This window comes from Aquarana catesbeiana, linkage group LG01, assembly GCF_042186555.1.
Source record: "Aquarana catesbeiana isolate 2022-GZ linkage group LG01, ASM4218655v1, whole genome shotgun sequence".
NCBI classification, from domain to species: Eukaryota; Metazoa; Chordata; class Amphibia; order Anura; family Ranidae; genus Aquarana; species Aquarana catesbeiana.
In genome coordinates, this window is record NC_133324.1 from 4573536 (window position 1) to 4589402 (window position 15867).

Consider the following 15867-nt stretch of genomic DNA (forward strand, 5'->3'; position numbering starts at 1 on the left):
TGGCCTTCTCTTCTAAATATCACATGACAAGGGACGGCCTTCTCTGCTACATATCATATGACAAGGGATGGCCTTCTCTGCTACATATCACATGACAAGTGACGGCCTTCTCTGCTACATATAACATGACAAGAAATGGCCTTCTCTTCTAAATATCACATGACAAGGGATGGCCTTCTTTTCTACATATCACATGACAAGGGACGGCCTTCTACATATCACATGGCAAGGGATGGCCTTCTACATATCACATGGCAAGGGACGGCCTTCTCTTCTACATATCATATGTACAGAGAAGCTCACTCTCCAGCAGTCATGAGACATTGATATTTCTCATACTGTAGTATTTGTGTAATACTATGTACAGTGTGGACCTCTGTGGAGGACTTGATGGAGGCCTCTGGTGGGCTCTGTAGGGTGTATAATTCTCCTGTATGGTAATAACACTCCTTTATGGGGGTCTCTGGTGGGACCTGTAGGGTGTATGGATTTCCTGTATGATAATAATACTCTTTTTGGCAGTCTCTGATGGGTTATGTAGGGTGTATGAACCTCCTGTGTGGTAATAACAATCCTTTATGGAGGACTCTGGTGGGTTCTGTAGAGTGTATGAATCTCCTGTGTGGTAATAACAATCCTTTATAGAGGTCTCTGGTGGGTTCTGCAGGGTTTATGAATCTCCTGTATGGTAATAACATTGTCTGTTTTCTGGAAGGACGAATCTGGCTGGATAATGTCATCTGCTCTGGAAGTGAGAAGAGTATTGCAGACTGTACTTCCCGGGGATGGGGAAGCACTGATTGCACCCATGAGGAAGATGCCGGAGTCATCTGCAAGGATGAAAGGATTCCAGGATATGTCGAGCCCAACACTATTGAGGTAAGAAACAGAGACAAATCACCATCTACCCTCACCGGGGGTTGTCAATATGGTGACAGAGGGTAACTATGACACATGACATGTGCTCCTCCCACTGAAGGGTGACACAGACATTGGCTAACTATGAGACCTGACGCGGGTTCCTGCCATTGAGGGATGAGACATACAGAGGGCAGTTATGAGATTTGACATATGCCCCTCCCATTGATAGGTGAGACAGACAGAGTGTAACTATGAGACATGACATAAGCTCCTTCCATTGAAGGGTGACACAAATAGCAGCTATTACACCTCTAATATGCCCCTCCTATAGTGGGGCGACAGATATAGAAGACCTGGCATATCTTGTAGGGTGAGGCCCATACAAGGTGACATGTAGCATATGAAGGTGACCCTGTTATGTTGCAGACAGAGCAGAGACAGTTGGAAGAGGTGCGTCTGAGGCCGGTGATCACAAGTGCCAAGAACAGACTTCCCATCCATGAGGGGATACTGGAGATCAAATACCGGGACACCTGGGAACAGGTGTGTGATGTGGGCTGGACTCCGGCAAATAGTCTCGTAGTCTGTGGAATGCTGGGCTTCCCATCCGAGAAGAAATTCAACAAAAACTTCTACAAGTAAGATCTACATGAGTGATGGAGGCTTAGTAGAGGGAGAAGAGAGGACCAAGATCAGATATCTAGTCCTAGTTTGGGTGGAGGTGTCTAATATCAATGTATGTGCCATAGTTCCCATCCTAGTATAACAGAAGAAGAGGGGATGATGGGGAATGTGATCCTAGACATCTTCATTGTCTGAGGTGCTAAGTGATACAGAATAGGGGTACATGGGCGAGGTCCATGGGGAGGTCACAGAGATGTGAAATCTGGATAGACAGAGGTGAGGAGGTCACAGTGATGGAGGATCTGGATGTATAGAGATGGGAAGGTCATAGAGATGGGGGGGTCATAAAGATGGTGGATCTGGAGATGGGAGAGGTCATACATAAGGGGATCTAGATAGATGGAGATGGGGGAGGTCATAAAGATGGTGGATCTGGAGAGATGGAGATGGGAGAGGTCATAGATAAGGGGATCTAGATAGATGGAGATGGGGTAGGTCACAGAGATTGAGGATCTGGATAGACAGAGATGGGGAGGTCACAGAGATGTTGGATCTGGAAAGATAAGGATGGGGGAGGTCACTAAGATTTGAGATGAGAATTGGAGGTGGGGGTGAGGTTACAAAGATAATTGAAGTGGAGAAACAGAGGTGATGACATTGTGTGTTTGACGTTTCGTGATTTGCTATGTGGAGAAGATGGAAATCACTCAGATTTTGTGTTCAGAGAGGTGGAACCCCGGAAGAGTAAATCTGCTGAGGGGTGAAGATGCTGTTACTAGTCTAATAACATGAATAAGAGTCCAGCGCTCTTCTCCAAGTCTATGAAATGTGGGCGAGGCTCTTCCTCGCTCTTCTGGGTATCATTTTTGTTTGATTGGACATTTGCAGGATTCTGGTTGATAGCAGATTGTAGCTGTTTGTTGTGTCACTCCTATAGATCACCCATCTGATTCCAATGAGGGGGTTTCCTTCTATGGTCTTCTGGGTCTAATTGTACAAACACTGCATTGTGTGTGACCCTTCCGGGTCTGATTGTGGTGTTTTTGGTGTGACTATGTGTTGAAGTTTTAGGTCCTGTAAGTAACCCACTGCTGATAGTTGGCGGTAATTGCTATAAAAGCCTAAACGTTATTTCCTCCAGAGTATGTCAAGGCAAAAAAAACAAAAACATCTTTAGTTCATCTCTGGAATACACAGACATTTTATCCATCCAAACATAATACAAGTACGGAAAATAACTGTTGATGTTCCAGAACTACAGTGAGACCCTACCCTCCTCTACCGCTGGATTCCTAAGCACATGGTGTAAGCCCTGCCTACTTCATTTCTGATGCATTACAAAGAACACAGAACCCCCCAACCTGGCAGGATCAACAGGTATTTTTTGTACCTCTTGAACAAATATAATAAAACACATTCAATGGAACATTTAGTAGACCAGAAGGTAGCAGATACCAGAAGTTCATTGTTGGAGCCTACATAGACTTTCAGTAACAAATACACCTGCTCAGTGCACTGCAGATATTCTTATGTGGTTTGCTGGCATAGCTGGTGTGTATTTCTGCTTTCCTCCTGGTTATCCCTGGTTTGTTTGTTCTGTAGGCCATCCCTGGCTGCCTCTCCAATGGGTTTTCTGGACTGACTCGCTTTGTTTTCTCCTTCAGGACTTTCTGCCATGGAGTAGTTGGGAAAATCTAGTGTTGCCACGACAGTCTTTGCTGATCACAGTATGAATTCTGTATTTATTAGAAATGTGCTGTATTACTGCACGCCTGATCTAGAAGAGACAAGAGCGGGGGTGTAGTGGACACCTACACATGTTCAGACCTCATCTGAGTCCTATCTGGATTAGATGAAGAGGGAGTTTTCTAAAGGACTAGTGAACACCCAACACAAGATCCAGAACCTCATCTGAGCCTTAGCTAGAGTAGAAGGGGAGGGGAGTTTTGAAGGACTGGTGGACACCTAACACAGGCTCTAGAGCAGTGGTTCTCAACCTTTCTAGTACCGTGACCCCTTGATAAAATGTCCCAAGTCGTGGGGACCCCTAACAGTAAAATTATTTTCGTAGCGTGGGTTGTCAGCACCCAAGGCAAGACAAGAAATTTGCGCCCCTAACCCATGGATATTTAGCGCTCCCTAAGTCCCTTCCACTCTTACAGTATTAAAACCCCTTATGATACATTTTAGGATGTACCATTCTCTTTGTTCTCCTTTCTTTCTATTTTATCTCTCTCTATCCTTATTTCTTTTATTTTTTCTCTCCCTTTTTCTTTGTTCCTCTCCCTCCTTTTCTCTCTCTTCCACGTATTCTCTATTTTTACTCCTTGGTGGGGGGAATGGGATGAGTGGCAGTGCCTGGGGGGAGTTCTGTTTAGCCAACTTGGGTACTCTTGATCAAGGTCATCTGCTGATCTAAGAACTGTAGTGGAGACTTTTAATGGCAACTCTAATCACAGGTAGTGTTACTCACTGTGTCTCCAGCTCTGTGGTGTCTCACAGCAGTGACACCTATGCCGAAATCAGGAGATAGGGTCTCCTACAGCCTCTCCCACTTCACATTCCTCACCAGTCAACTGACCTCTAGTCTCTGCCCCCCAGCCATGCTGTGACCTGAATGAGTGGCTGGGAAGAGGCTGAGTGGGCGGCCACGGGCTCCAGAAACAGCCCAGTTGGGCGGCCGCGAAAAGGCTGGGAGAGCGGTGCAGGCTTCGGGAACAGCCCAGGATTCGGTGACCCCTGGCAAATCGTCATTCGACCCCTGAGGGGGTCCCGACCCCCAGGTTGAGAACCACTGCTCTAGAGCATCATGTGAACCTAATCTAGAGTAGACAAGCAGGGGGTTCTCAGATCTAGTGGACACTGAGCACAAGTCCCAGACCCTCATCTGAGTCTTATCTGGAGTAGACGGGGGAGGGGGTTCTCTAAATGCCTAGTGGACACCTAGCACAAGCTCTAGAACCTCATCTGAGTTATATATGGATTAGAAGGGAGAGGGTTCTTTGGTGAGGTTTGGAGCTTGTGTTAGGTGTCCACTAGTTCTTCAGAGGAGTAGACAGGTAGGGGGGTTCTCTGAAGGACTAGTGGATACCAAGCACAAGCTCTAGGCTTCATCTTATCTGGAGCAGATGTGGGAGGGGAGTTCTTTGAAGGACTAGTGGACACCTAGCACAAGCTCCAGACCTAATGTTATCTGGAGTAGACGATGGAGCCGGTTCTTTGAAGGACTTATGGGCACCTAGCACAAGATCATGCCTCATCTAAATCTTATCTGGAGTATATGGGGGAAGGGGGTTCTTTAACTAGTGGACACCTAGGACAAGCTCCAGGCCGATGTGTCTTCTAGTGTCTTACATGTTTCTCATTCTCACGTTTTTTCAGAGAAGTAAAAACATCGGCCAACAAAAAACGTTCCACCAAGGTGACAAGCGCAGCCCGCAGGTAACGGCGCAGTTTATTTAGGGACAGAGACTAAATAAACTCCCCGTGTTCTGGACTAACAGTCCTAATATCTCCTAACGTCTCAATTCACCCCAAAACTGGTAATCTTGTGTCCAAAACGCTTCTCTAACATGGAAATTCCATCACTTTCTACACACTAATCTCACTGTATGGATTCTATAGGTGAGATCCATAAAACTGCGTCTGCTGGCCCCACATTTCAGGGTTGCTCCCATTATGGAGGAATCTGTCCCTGAAATGATGGTGGCCTTTATAGGGATTGTGTCAGGCAGAGTTCATGGTGAGGAGTTCAGTGCCAGCAGTGAATGGGAAGTAGACGGGCAGGGTGTGGCCACATGGCCTCCTGTGGTCTCTTCTGTCCATCTCAGCTTCTGTACCCCGAGAAATCCTCACCAGTACCCCCCATACAGTCCATCATGGGACCAATTTATCAGTATGATTGTCTTTGGGATTGGGCGGAGCCTGGGAGAAGATGCTTTTCATGACACCGTTCCACCCTCTTGTCTGGATTTTGGCTCCTCGCATTTCCTCTCCCCTTCTTCTGTTACATTATAATATCAGCATCATGTTACCTGAGGCTAGAGCATCTCCACTCACATTCTATTGGTTGGCGTCTCTCAGTGATTGGCTCCTAGCACTTCGCCTAGCACTCCAGCCCAACCTCCACCCCCCACCATGTTACTTCCATAGCTTCTACTACATTGTTGTATTGCTAGTGGTAGATTGGTCAGGAAATGAGCCCAGTCATTGACAGGGAAGACTAGGAAGATATGAATTTTACAGACACTGCTGAGTAAAACTCATAACTGCTCTTCTCATTAGACGTGCGTTTTGTTTTGTATGAATCGAAAATTCGTACGAATTTCCGAAAACTTGTTCATTCGGAAGCATCCAAAATACGATTTTCTATGCTTCCGAATTGTATACGAAATACGAAATTTCGTTGACTTTTTCGGATCCAAATTCCGTTACAACGGAAACGTGACTGGTGTTTTGTTTGTTTGGTGTTTTGTTGACCAATCAGAGGTTTTCTTCTGTTGCTGAGTGGGGGTTGGGAAAATTATCTTTTTTAATATGGGAGTGGGAGAGGTACTGGTAGTCGATGAGAAATTCAGAATAGGACAAAATAAGAATGTTCGTTAATATTGTTTTATTATTGTCATAATAATTACGATTATTTGTTATGTTGAAGTTAAAAACCCAGGAAGTCATCACGGCACAGGGATGGTGGGGGCCCCTCATAATGAGCACAGAGATGGTGGGAGCCCCTCATAATGAGCACAGGGATGGTGGGGGCCCCTCATAATGAGCACAGGGATGGGGGGAGCCCCTCATAATGACCACAGCACAGGGATGGGGGGAGCCCCTCATAATGAGCACAGCACAGGGATGGTGGGAGCCCCTCATAATGAGCACAGGGATGGTGGGAGCCCCTCATAATGAGCACAGGGATGGTGAGAGCCCCTCATAATGAGCACAGGGATGGTGGGAGCCCCTCATAATGACCACAGCACAGGGATGGGGGGAGCCCCTCATAATGAGCACAGGGATGGTGGGAGCCCCTCATAATGAGCACAGGGATGGGGGGAGCCCCTCATAATGAGCACAGGGATGGTGGGAGCCCCTCATAATGAGCACAGGGATGGTGGGAGCCCCTCATAATGAGCACAGCACAGGGATGGTGGGAGCCCCTCATAATGAGCACAGCACAGGGATGGGGGGAGCCCCTCATAATGAGCACAGGGATGGGGGGAGCCCCTCATAATGACCACAGGGATGGTGGGAGCCCCTCATAATGAGCACAGGGATGGTGGGAGCCCCTCATAATGACCACAGCACAGGGATGGTGGGAGCCCCTCATAATGACCACAGCACAGGGATGGGGGGAGCCCCTCATAATGAGCACAGCACAGGGATGGGGGGAGCCCCTCATAATGAGCACAATACAGGGATGGTGGGAGCCCCTCATAATGAGCACAGGGATGGTGGGAGCCCCTCATAATGAGCACAGGGATGGTGGGAGCCCCTCATAATGAGCACAGCACAGGGATGGTGGGAGCCCCTCATAATGAGCACAGCACAGGGATGGTGGAAGCCCCTCATAATGAGCACAGGACAGGGATGGGGGGAGCCCCTCATAATGAGCACAGCACAGGGATGGGGGGAGCCCCTCATAATGAGCACAGGACAGGGATGGGGGGAGCCCCTCATAATGAGCACAGGGATGGGGGGACCCCTCATAATGAGCACAGCACAGGGATGGTGGGGGCCCCTCATAATGAGCACAGCACAGGGATGGTGGGAGCCCCTCATAATGAGCACAGCACAGGGATGGTGGGAGCCCCTCATAATGAGCACAGCACAGGGATGGTGGGAGCCCCTCATAATGAGCACAGGGATGGTGGGAGCCCCTCATAATGAGCACAGCACAGGGATGGTGGGAGCCCCTCATAATGAGCACAGCACAGGGATGGTGGGAGCCCCTCATAATGAGCACAGCACAGGGATGGTGGGAGCCCCTCATAATGAGCACAGCACAGGGATGGTGGGGGCCCCTCATAATGAGCACAGCACAGGGATTGTGGGAGCCCCTCATAATGAGCACAGCACAGGGATGGTGGGAGCCCCTCATAATGAGCACAGCACAGGGATGGTGGGAGCCCCTCATAATGAGCACAGCACAGGGATGGTGGGAGCCCCTCATAATGAGCACAGCACAGGGATGGTGGGAGCCCCTCATAATGAGCACAGCACAGGGATGGTGGGAGCCCCTCATAATGAGCACAGCACAGGGATGGTGGGGGCCCCTCATAATGAGCACAGCACAGGGATTGTGGGAGCCCCTCATAATGAGCACAGCACAGGGATGGTGGGAGCCCCTCATAATGAGCACAGCACAGGGATGGTGGGAGCCCCTCATAATGAGCACAGCACAGGGATGGTGGGAGCCCCTCATAATGAGCATAATGAGTCCGACGACTGCCATATTGAGAAAGGTATTTTTTGCTTTTTAAATTCATCATAACGAACGTTCGTAATTGTTATGAAAAGTTAACGAACCTAACGAAAATTCGTATTTCGTACGAATCCAAATTAGATTTCGGACACGAATTACGAAATACGAATTAACGGCTAATGCGAAATGGAACGGAACTAAACGAATTTATTGACGGCGCACATGTCTACTTCTCATAGAAACTTTAAGAAAATACATTTTGAAAACTTTGCCTACTTAACCCCAAAACCTGGCTGGCAGGGAAGTCTGTTATCTGTAATGCTCCTATCTCTGGACATTATACCATGATCTCCTATTATATGGAACTCTCCTATTATGTGGTGATCTCTCTATACTGTATGATGGTCTCTGGGTGTTATACGGAAACCTCTGTATATTAAACTTTCATCCCTGGATCAAGTCTCATCTGAGCCTTATCTGGAGTAGACAGGGAAGATGTTCTCTGAAGGTCTAGTGGACACTTAGCACAAGTTCCAGATCTTCCTCTGATTTTATCTAGAGTAGACAGGGAAGGAGTTCTCTGAAGGACTAGTGGGCACAAAGCACAAGCTCCAGAACCCCATCTGAGTCTTTTATGGAGAATAATAAAAGGGGTTCTCCAAAGAACTGGTGGACACCTTAGACAAGCTCTAGAGCCTCACCTGAGTCTGATCTTGAATAGAAGGTAAGGGATTATCTGCAGGACTAGGGGACATATAGCACAAGCTCCAGACCCTAATTTGAATCTTATCTGGAGTAGATGAAGACTTGAAGAACTAGTGGATACCTAGCACAAGCTCTAGACCCTCATCTCAGTCCTATCTGGAGTAGACAGGAAGGAGGTTCTGTAAAGGACTAGTGGACATATAGCACAAGATCCATAACCTCATCTGATTCTTTCTTGGAGTAGAAGGGGGAAGAAGGGGGGAGTTCTTCAAAAACTGGTAGCACCTAGCACAAGTTCTAGAGCCTCAACCGTTTCTGATTTAGCATTGATAGAAAGGGGGATCTCCGAAGGAGTAGTGGACATCTAGCACAAGCTCCAGGCCTCTGAGTCTTATCTGGAGTAAAAAGAGAAGGGGTTCTCTGAAGGACTAGTGGACATCGGGCACAAGATCCAGACTTCATCTGAGTCTTACCTGCAGTTGAATGAAGGGGGTTCTCTGAAGGACCAGTGAAAAGTCACCACATTCTCCAGACCCTCATCTAACTCTAATCTGGAGTCAACAAGAAGGAGGTTCACTGAAAGTTGTGTGGATACCTTGCACGAAGTCTGGGCCCTTATCTGAGACTTATCAGGAGTTAGACGGAAGGGAATTATTTGCAGGACTTCTAGCACAAACTTCAGACCCTCATTTGAGTCTTTGTTGGAGTAGACAGGGTTCTCTGAAGAACTAGTGGACACTAAGCACATGCTCCAGACTCTCATCTGAGTTTCATCTGCAGTAAACAGCGAGGGGGTTCTCTGAAAGACTAGTGAATACCCAGCACAAGCTCCAGGCCTCTTCTGAGTCTTATCTGGAGAAGATGGGGAGGGGGTTATTTGAAGGACTAGTGGATGCCTAGCACAGCTCCAGGCTTCATCTAAAATTTTCACTGGAGTAGACAGGGGAGGGGGTTCTTCGAGGGATTAGTGTACAACAAACAGAAGCATCAGACCCTTATGTGAACTTCATCTTATCTGTAGACAGGGAGGGAGTTTTCTGAAATACTAGTGGACACCTAGTACAAGCTCCAGGCCTCATCTAAGTCTTATCTGTAGTAGACAGGGAAGGGGTTCTTTAAAGGACTAGTGGACACCTAGGACAAGCTCCAGGCCAATGTGTCTTCCAGTGTCTTTCATGTTTTTCATTCTCACGTTCTTACAGAGAAGCAAAAACATCGGCCAGCAAAAAACATTCCACCAAGGTGACGAGCGCAGCCCGCAGGTAACGGCGCAGTTTATTTAGGGACAGAGACTAAATAAACTCCCCGTATTCTGGACTAACAGCCCTAATATCTCCTAACGTCTCAATTCAGCCCAAAAGTGGTAATCTTGTGTCCCCAATGCTTCTCTAACATCGAAATTCCATCACTTTTTACACACTAATCCCACTGTATGGATTCTATAGGTGAGATCCATAGAACCCCATCAGCCGGCTCCAGATTCCAGGGATGCTCCTGCCATGGAGGACTCTATTCCTGAAATAAGGCCGGCTTTTATAGGGGTTGTGTCAGGCAAAGTTTATGGTGATGAGTCCAGTGCCAGCAGTGAATGGGGAGCAGACAGGCCGTCTGTGGCCACTGTGGGCTCTTCTGTCCATCTCAGCATTTACACCCTGTGAAATACTCACTGATACCCACCCTCATAAAGTCCATCATGGCACCAATTTATCAGTATGATTGTCTTTTGGATTGGGTGGAGGTTGGGGACCCCCCATAGCTTTAGCCACATTGTATTATTAGGGGCAGAAAATGAGCCCAGTGATTGAGAGGGAAGACCTATGAAGACATGCTTTTGTATCCAACACGTGACAGGACTTCAACACTTCAACACTTCATACACTTTGCCTGCACAACCCCAAGACCTGACCGACAGTGAGGTCAGGTGTCTAAAATGCTTCTATCTCTGGAAATTATACGAAGATCTCTGTACATTGTACAATGGTCTCTCTATCGTGATCTCTGTACATTATATGGTGATTGCTGGATAATATACTTTGTACCTCCCGGCTGTTCCGGCGTTCCCATGGAGAGCTTGTTTTGTAGATGTGAGCAGATCGAGGCACGCTCATATGTTCTGTATTATTCAATGCTGGGAGGGATGCTATCAGCTAATAGTTCCTGAACAAGGAATGAAATGTATTTATTACATTGTGACGAGCAGAGAACGCTCAGTATATTTAGGATATCAGTTTACTGTGACATTGTGTGTCCAGAGAGTGACCACCCACCTGTGACATTGTGTGTCCAGAGAGTGACCACCTACCTGTGACATTGTGTGTCCAGAGAGTGACCACCCACCTGTGACATTGTGTGTCCAGAGAGTGACCACCTACCTGTGACATTGTGTGTCCAGAGAGTGACCACCTACATGTGACATTGTGTGTCCAGAGAGTGACCACCCACCTGTGACATTGTGTGTCCAGAGAGTGACCACCCACCTGTGACATTGTGTGTCCAGAGAGTGACCACCTACCTGTGACATTGTGTGTCCAGAGAGTGACCACCTACATGTGACATTGTGTGTCCAGAGAGTGACCACCTACATGTGACATTGTGTGTCCAGAGAGTGACCACCCACCTGTGACATTGTGTGTCCAGAGAGTGACCACCCACCTGTGACATTGTGTGTCCAGAGAGTGACCACCCACCTGTGACATTGTGTGTCCAGAGAGTGACCACCCACCTGTGACATTGTGTGTCCAGAGAGTGACCACCTACATGTGACATTGTGTGTCCAGAGAGTGACCACCCACCTGTGACATTGTGTGTCCAGAGAGTGACCACCCACCTGTGACATTGTGTGTCCAGAGAGTGACCACCCACCTGTGACATTGTGTGTCCAGAGAGTGACCACCCACCTGTGACATTGTGTGTCCAGAGAGTGACCACCCACCTGTGACATTGTGTGCCCAGAGAGTGACCACCTACATGTGACATTGTGTGTCCAGAGAGTGACCACCCACCTGTGACATTGTGTGTCCAGAGAGTGACCACCCACCTGTGACATTGTGTGTCCAGAGAGTGACCACCTACCTGTGACATTGTGTGTCCAAAGAGTGATCACCCACCTGTGACATTGTGTGTCCAGAGAGTGACCACCTACCTGTGACATTGTGTGTCCAAAGAGTGATCACCCACCTGTGACATTGTGTGTCCAGAGAGTGACCACCCACCTGTGACATTGTGTGTCCAGAGAGTGACCACCCACCTGTGACATTGTGTGTCCAGAGAGTGACCACCCACCTGTGACATTGTGTGTCCAGAGAGTGACCACCTACCTGTGACATTGTGTGTCCAGAGAGTGTCCACCTACATGTGACATTGTGTGTCCAAAGAGTGATCACCCACCTGTGACATTGTGTGTCCAGAGAGTGACCACCTACCTGTGACATTGTGTGTCCAGAGAGTGACCACCCACCTGTGACATTGTGTATCCAGAGAGTGACCACCCACCTGTGACATTGTGTGTCCAGAGAGTGACCACCCACCTGTGACATTGTGTGCCCAGAGAGTGACCACCCACCTGTGACATTGTGTATCCAGAGAGTGACCACCCACCTGTGACATTGTGTGTCCAGAGAGTGACCAGTCATGCGTGGGAGCTACCTACCAATTAAAGAGAAAAATTGAATTATGCTCAAGAGGTGGAAATGCATTTATTAGGATACATAACAAGACTGAACATGATATGGAAGAGATATCTTTATTGGCACAAATCTTGGAATGTGAATGGAATATCTGCAACATCCAGAGCAGAGCACCTCCAGCCAAAATCCTCTACATAGGGAAATGATTCTCCATCACTATGGAAGAACCTTTCTGTCTGGACCTGTGGCCTCCATGGTGGTCAGCTAACCTGTCATCCACATCTTCTGATACTGGTCCCATTTCCACCATTAATAATATCACAACTCATCCATCATCCACATCTTCGTACACCGGTCCCAGTCCCACCAGTAATAATATCACAGCTCACCCCTTATCCACATCTTCGTATACCATCCCATTTCCACCAGTAATATCATCACAGCTCACCCATCATCCACATCTTCCGATACCCGTCCCAGTCCCACCAGTAACACAAACACAGCCCACCCATCATCCACATCTTCTGATACAAGTCCTATTCCCACCAGTGATACCATCACAGCTCACCCATTAGCCCCATCTTCTGATACCAGTCGCATTCCCACCAGTAATACCATCACAGCTCACCCATCATCCACATCTTCCGATACCGGTCCCATTCCCACCAGTAAGACCATCACAGCTCACCCATCATCCACACCTTCGGATACCAGTCCCATTCCCACCAGTAATACCATCACAGCTCACCCATCATCCACATCTTCCGATACCGGTCCCATTCCCACCAGTAATACCATCACAGCTCACCCATCATCCGCATCTTCTCATACCGGTCCCATTCCCACCAGTAATACCATCACAGCTCACCCATCATCCGCATCTTCTCATACCGGTCCCATTCCCACCAGTAATACCATCACAGCTCATCCATCATCCACACCTTCGGATACCAGTCCCATTGCCACCAGCAATACCATCACAGTTCACCCATCATCCACATCTTCTGATACTGGTCCCATTCCCACCTGTAATACTGTAATTGGGTGTTCGGACTGTACATAAAGCCTGGTATTCTAGTGATACTCATCATTTACTCTTTCTATGGTGGCCTCCTCTAAGTTTCAAGGAACCAAGATAGGAGACACTTGTGTCTGTATCTGTCAACTAGGTGAGCCTGATTCATGGGAAATGCTCTCTCTCTTTCTATTCAGCCGTACGGTGGAGTAACCAAAGTCAATTCTCTTCTCATCTTCTTTTATTCTGTTCTACTGCTCCAGTGATGAATTCCTTTGTTCCCGCCAGCATGGAAAATTACAGTAGTTTCATAATCTGTTCATAATTAAATGGTATAAATGTGTGGAGAAGAACTTCCAACTGCAGACAATTCACATCACGGAATAGAAGCTGAAATGTGAAACTTTCTCTGACATCCTAATGGGGCCGAACTCCAATTTTCTAAAGTATTCCTGTGCATGCTGGAAGATGTCTCCATTGACACTGACAGTTCTCCAAATAGTTACATAGTTAGCCTGGTAGAAAAAAGACAAAATCCCATCCAATTCATTCCACAGAGAAAATAGAATACTCTGCTTCCAGAGAACGCACCCTATAAATCTTCTAACCTTCTCATACCAATAGTCTCCGGGTTCCAATGCTAGGGGGGTGGTGGCTGCAGACTGCAATGTCTGCCTTTATACTATATGGGTAAAAATGGTTGAACTCGGGTGTCCTGCACACTTCCCTGACCTCAACCCTATTGATCACCTTTGGGAAGAATTGGTCAGCTTATTGTCAGCAAGGACTTTTTTTGGCATCCAAAAATGTGAGCCAGGTCATCTCATCCAGCATCAGTACCTGGCCTCACAAATGGGACAAATCCCCACAGACACCCTCCAAAATCTTGTGGAAAGCCTTCCCAGAAGAGTGGAGGATGTTATAGCCACAAAGGGGGACAACTCCTTATTAATGGTTATGGTGGGACAGGGACACCTCCATATTAATGGTCATGGGGGAGGGGGGAAACTCCATAATGCCCATGGTGTTGGAATAGGATGTCCATCAAGCCCATACAGCTCTCCACTGATTTCTTAGGCTATACAGTGCACCTACTGGCTACGTAAGCCAAATTTCAGCATTGGTGGGATAAAACAGCCATCAACTAATTATCAACTGTGGCCAGTAGATGACTATGGACGCCACCACTAGTAGTGTTTTGTTTCACACACAAAAAAAAACTCAATGGCTGAGGTGACCCTCCATAATCATGGAGGTAGGTATACTGGACTATCTGTGGGTGTCATCCAGGGGATTGTGCTGGGGAGGGGTTAGGAAAATGTAAACAAATAATGAGGTTGGCTAAAACTAAACCAAGACTACTTACCATTGTAAGTGATATGATGCTGTCATGTTAGGTTGATGGCCAGTCAGCAGGAAGTCATCCATGAAAGGTGCTTTATTTGGCACTTTATTATTTGATTTCTCCAAGCAACAGGAGGCAACTCACAATTTCAAGAAAGGTAAAAAAAATGCCTTAAAATCATCACATCTGCAAAAAGGAAAAGTGCCAAATCCATACATGACCAACAAGGACAGATGGACACTGACAGGAACCCAGCAAAAGTATCTGTGGCCCTCTGTGATGTCTCAGCAACACCAGTAAGAGGTGGAAAGCTGTGGCAAAGCTGCCTTTTGCCACTTGTGTCCAAGACCAACACACAAAGAGATAAACCCGGTATATGTACCTGGAAGTGATGGAAAAGCTCAGATGAGAAATCTTCTACCAGACTTCCTATAGCTGGATGGGGTTTCATTTGGGCAAAGACCGATGATACCTTCACTCCCCAATGTGCTCTGTCACTGGAAAACACTGTGGAGACCTGTGATGGCCAGCCACCTCGGAGGTTTTCATTACTCATATTGTGCTGCTTCGTCATACAGTGATAATAACTCCCCTTTAAAAGTGGGGTCATGTTCCAGGGTGCAGACAGTGTTCCCCCACAATATTCTAATCCTCCCGAATTATAAAGGTCCCATAATGCACCCCACAAATTCCAGAGTGCATCATGAGCACAAATATGTCCTCCATGGTTCCCGATCACCACCTCCACCACTGAAACTTATGGGAAGCTGTGGACCTCCCAGTCCAAGGAGAATCTTCTCCTCCTCCTTCATCCCTCAGGGAAGTGGAAGGGCAGAATCTCACAGCACATGGTTCTAGGCTCCCACAGCACACAGGTCAAGGCTCCCACAGCACACAGGTCTAGGCTCCCACAGCACACAGGTCTAGGCTCCCACAGCACATGGGTCTAGGCTCCCACAGCCCACAGGTCAAGGCTCCCACAGCACACAGGTCTAGGCTCCCACAACACACAGGTCTAGGCTCCCACAGAACACGGGTCTAGGCTCCCACAGCACACGGTTCTAGGCTCCCACAGCACACAGGTAAAGGCTCCCACAGCACACGGGTCAAGGCTCAGAGAGCACATGGGTCTAGGCTCCCACAGCACACGGGTCAAGGCTCCCACAGCACATGGGTCAAGGCTCAGACAGCACACGGGTCTAGGCTCCCACAGCACATGGGTCTAGGCTCCCACAGCACACGGGTCTAGGCTCCCACAGCACACGGGTTAAGG

General features: G+C 47.8%; 1 protein-coding gene across 6 annotated transcripts in view; it reads left to right on the forward strand.

Moving 5' to 3' along the window:
* The window catches only part of LOXL3 (lysyl oxidase like 3), an 89231-nt gene that overhangs the window by 19395 nt on the left and 53969 nt on the right, over nucleotides 1-15867 (forward strand). For 3 of the 6 annotated variants that reach the window (XM_073617732.1, XM_073617740.1, XM_073617747.1), the window contains exons 4-5: nucleotides 716-879; nucleotides 1288-1499. In XM_073617732.1, the coding sequence (XP_073473833.1) occupies nucleotides 716-879; nucleotides 1288-1499 (376 nt within the window). Of the gene's footprint in view, nucleotides 1-715; nucleotides 880-1287; nucleotides 1500-4866; nucleotides 4927-9810; nucleotides 9871-15867 lie in introns of all 6 variants that reach the window. The other 3 variants (XM_073617719.1, XM_073617716.1, XM_073617726.1) reach the window with 2 other exon arrangements.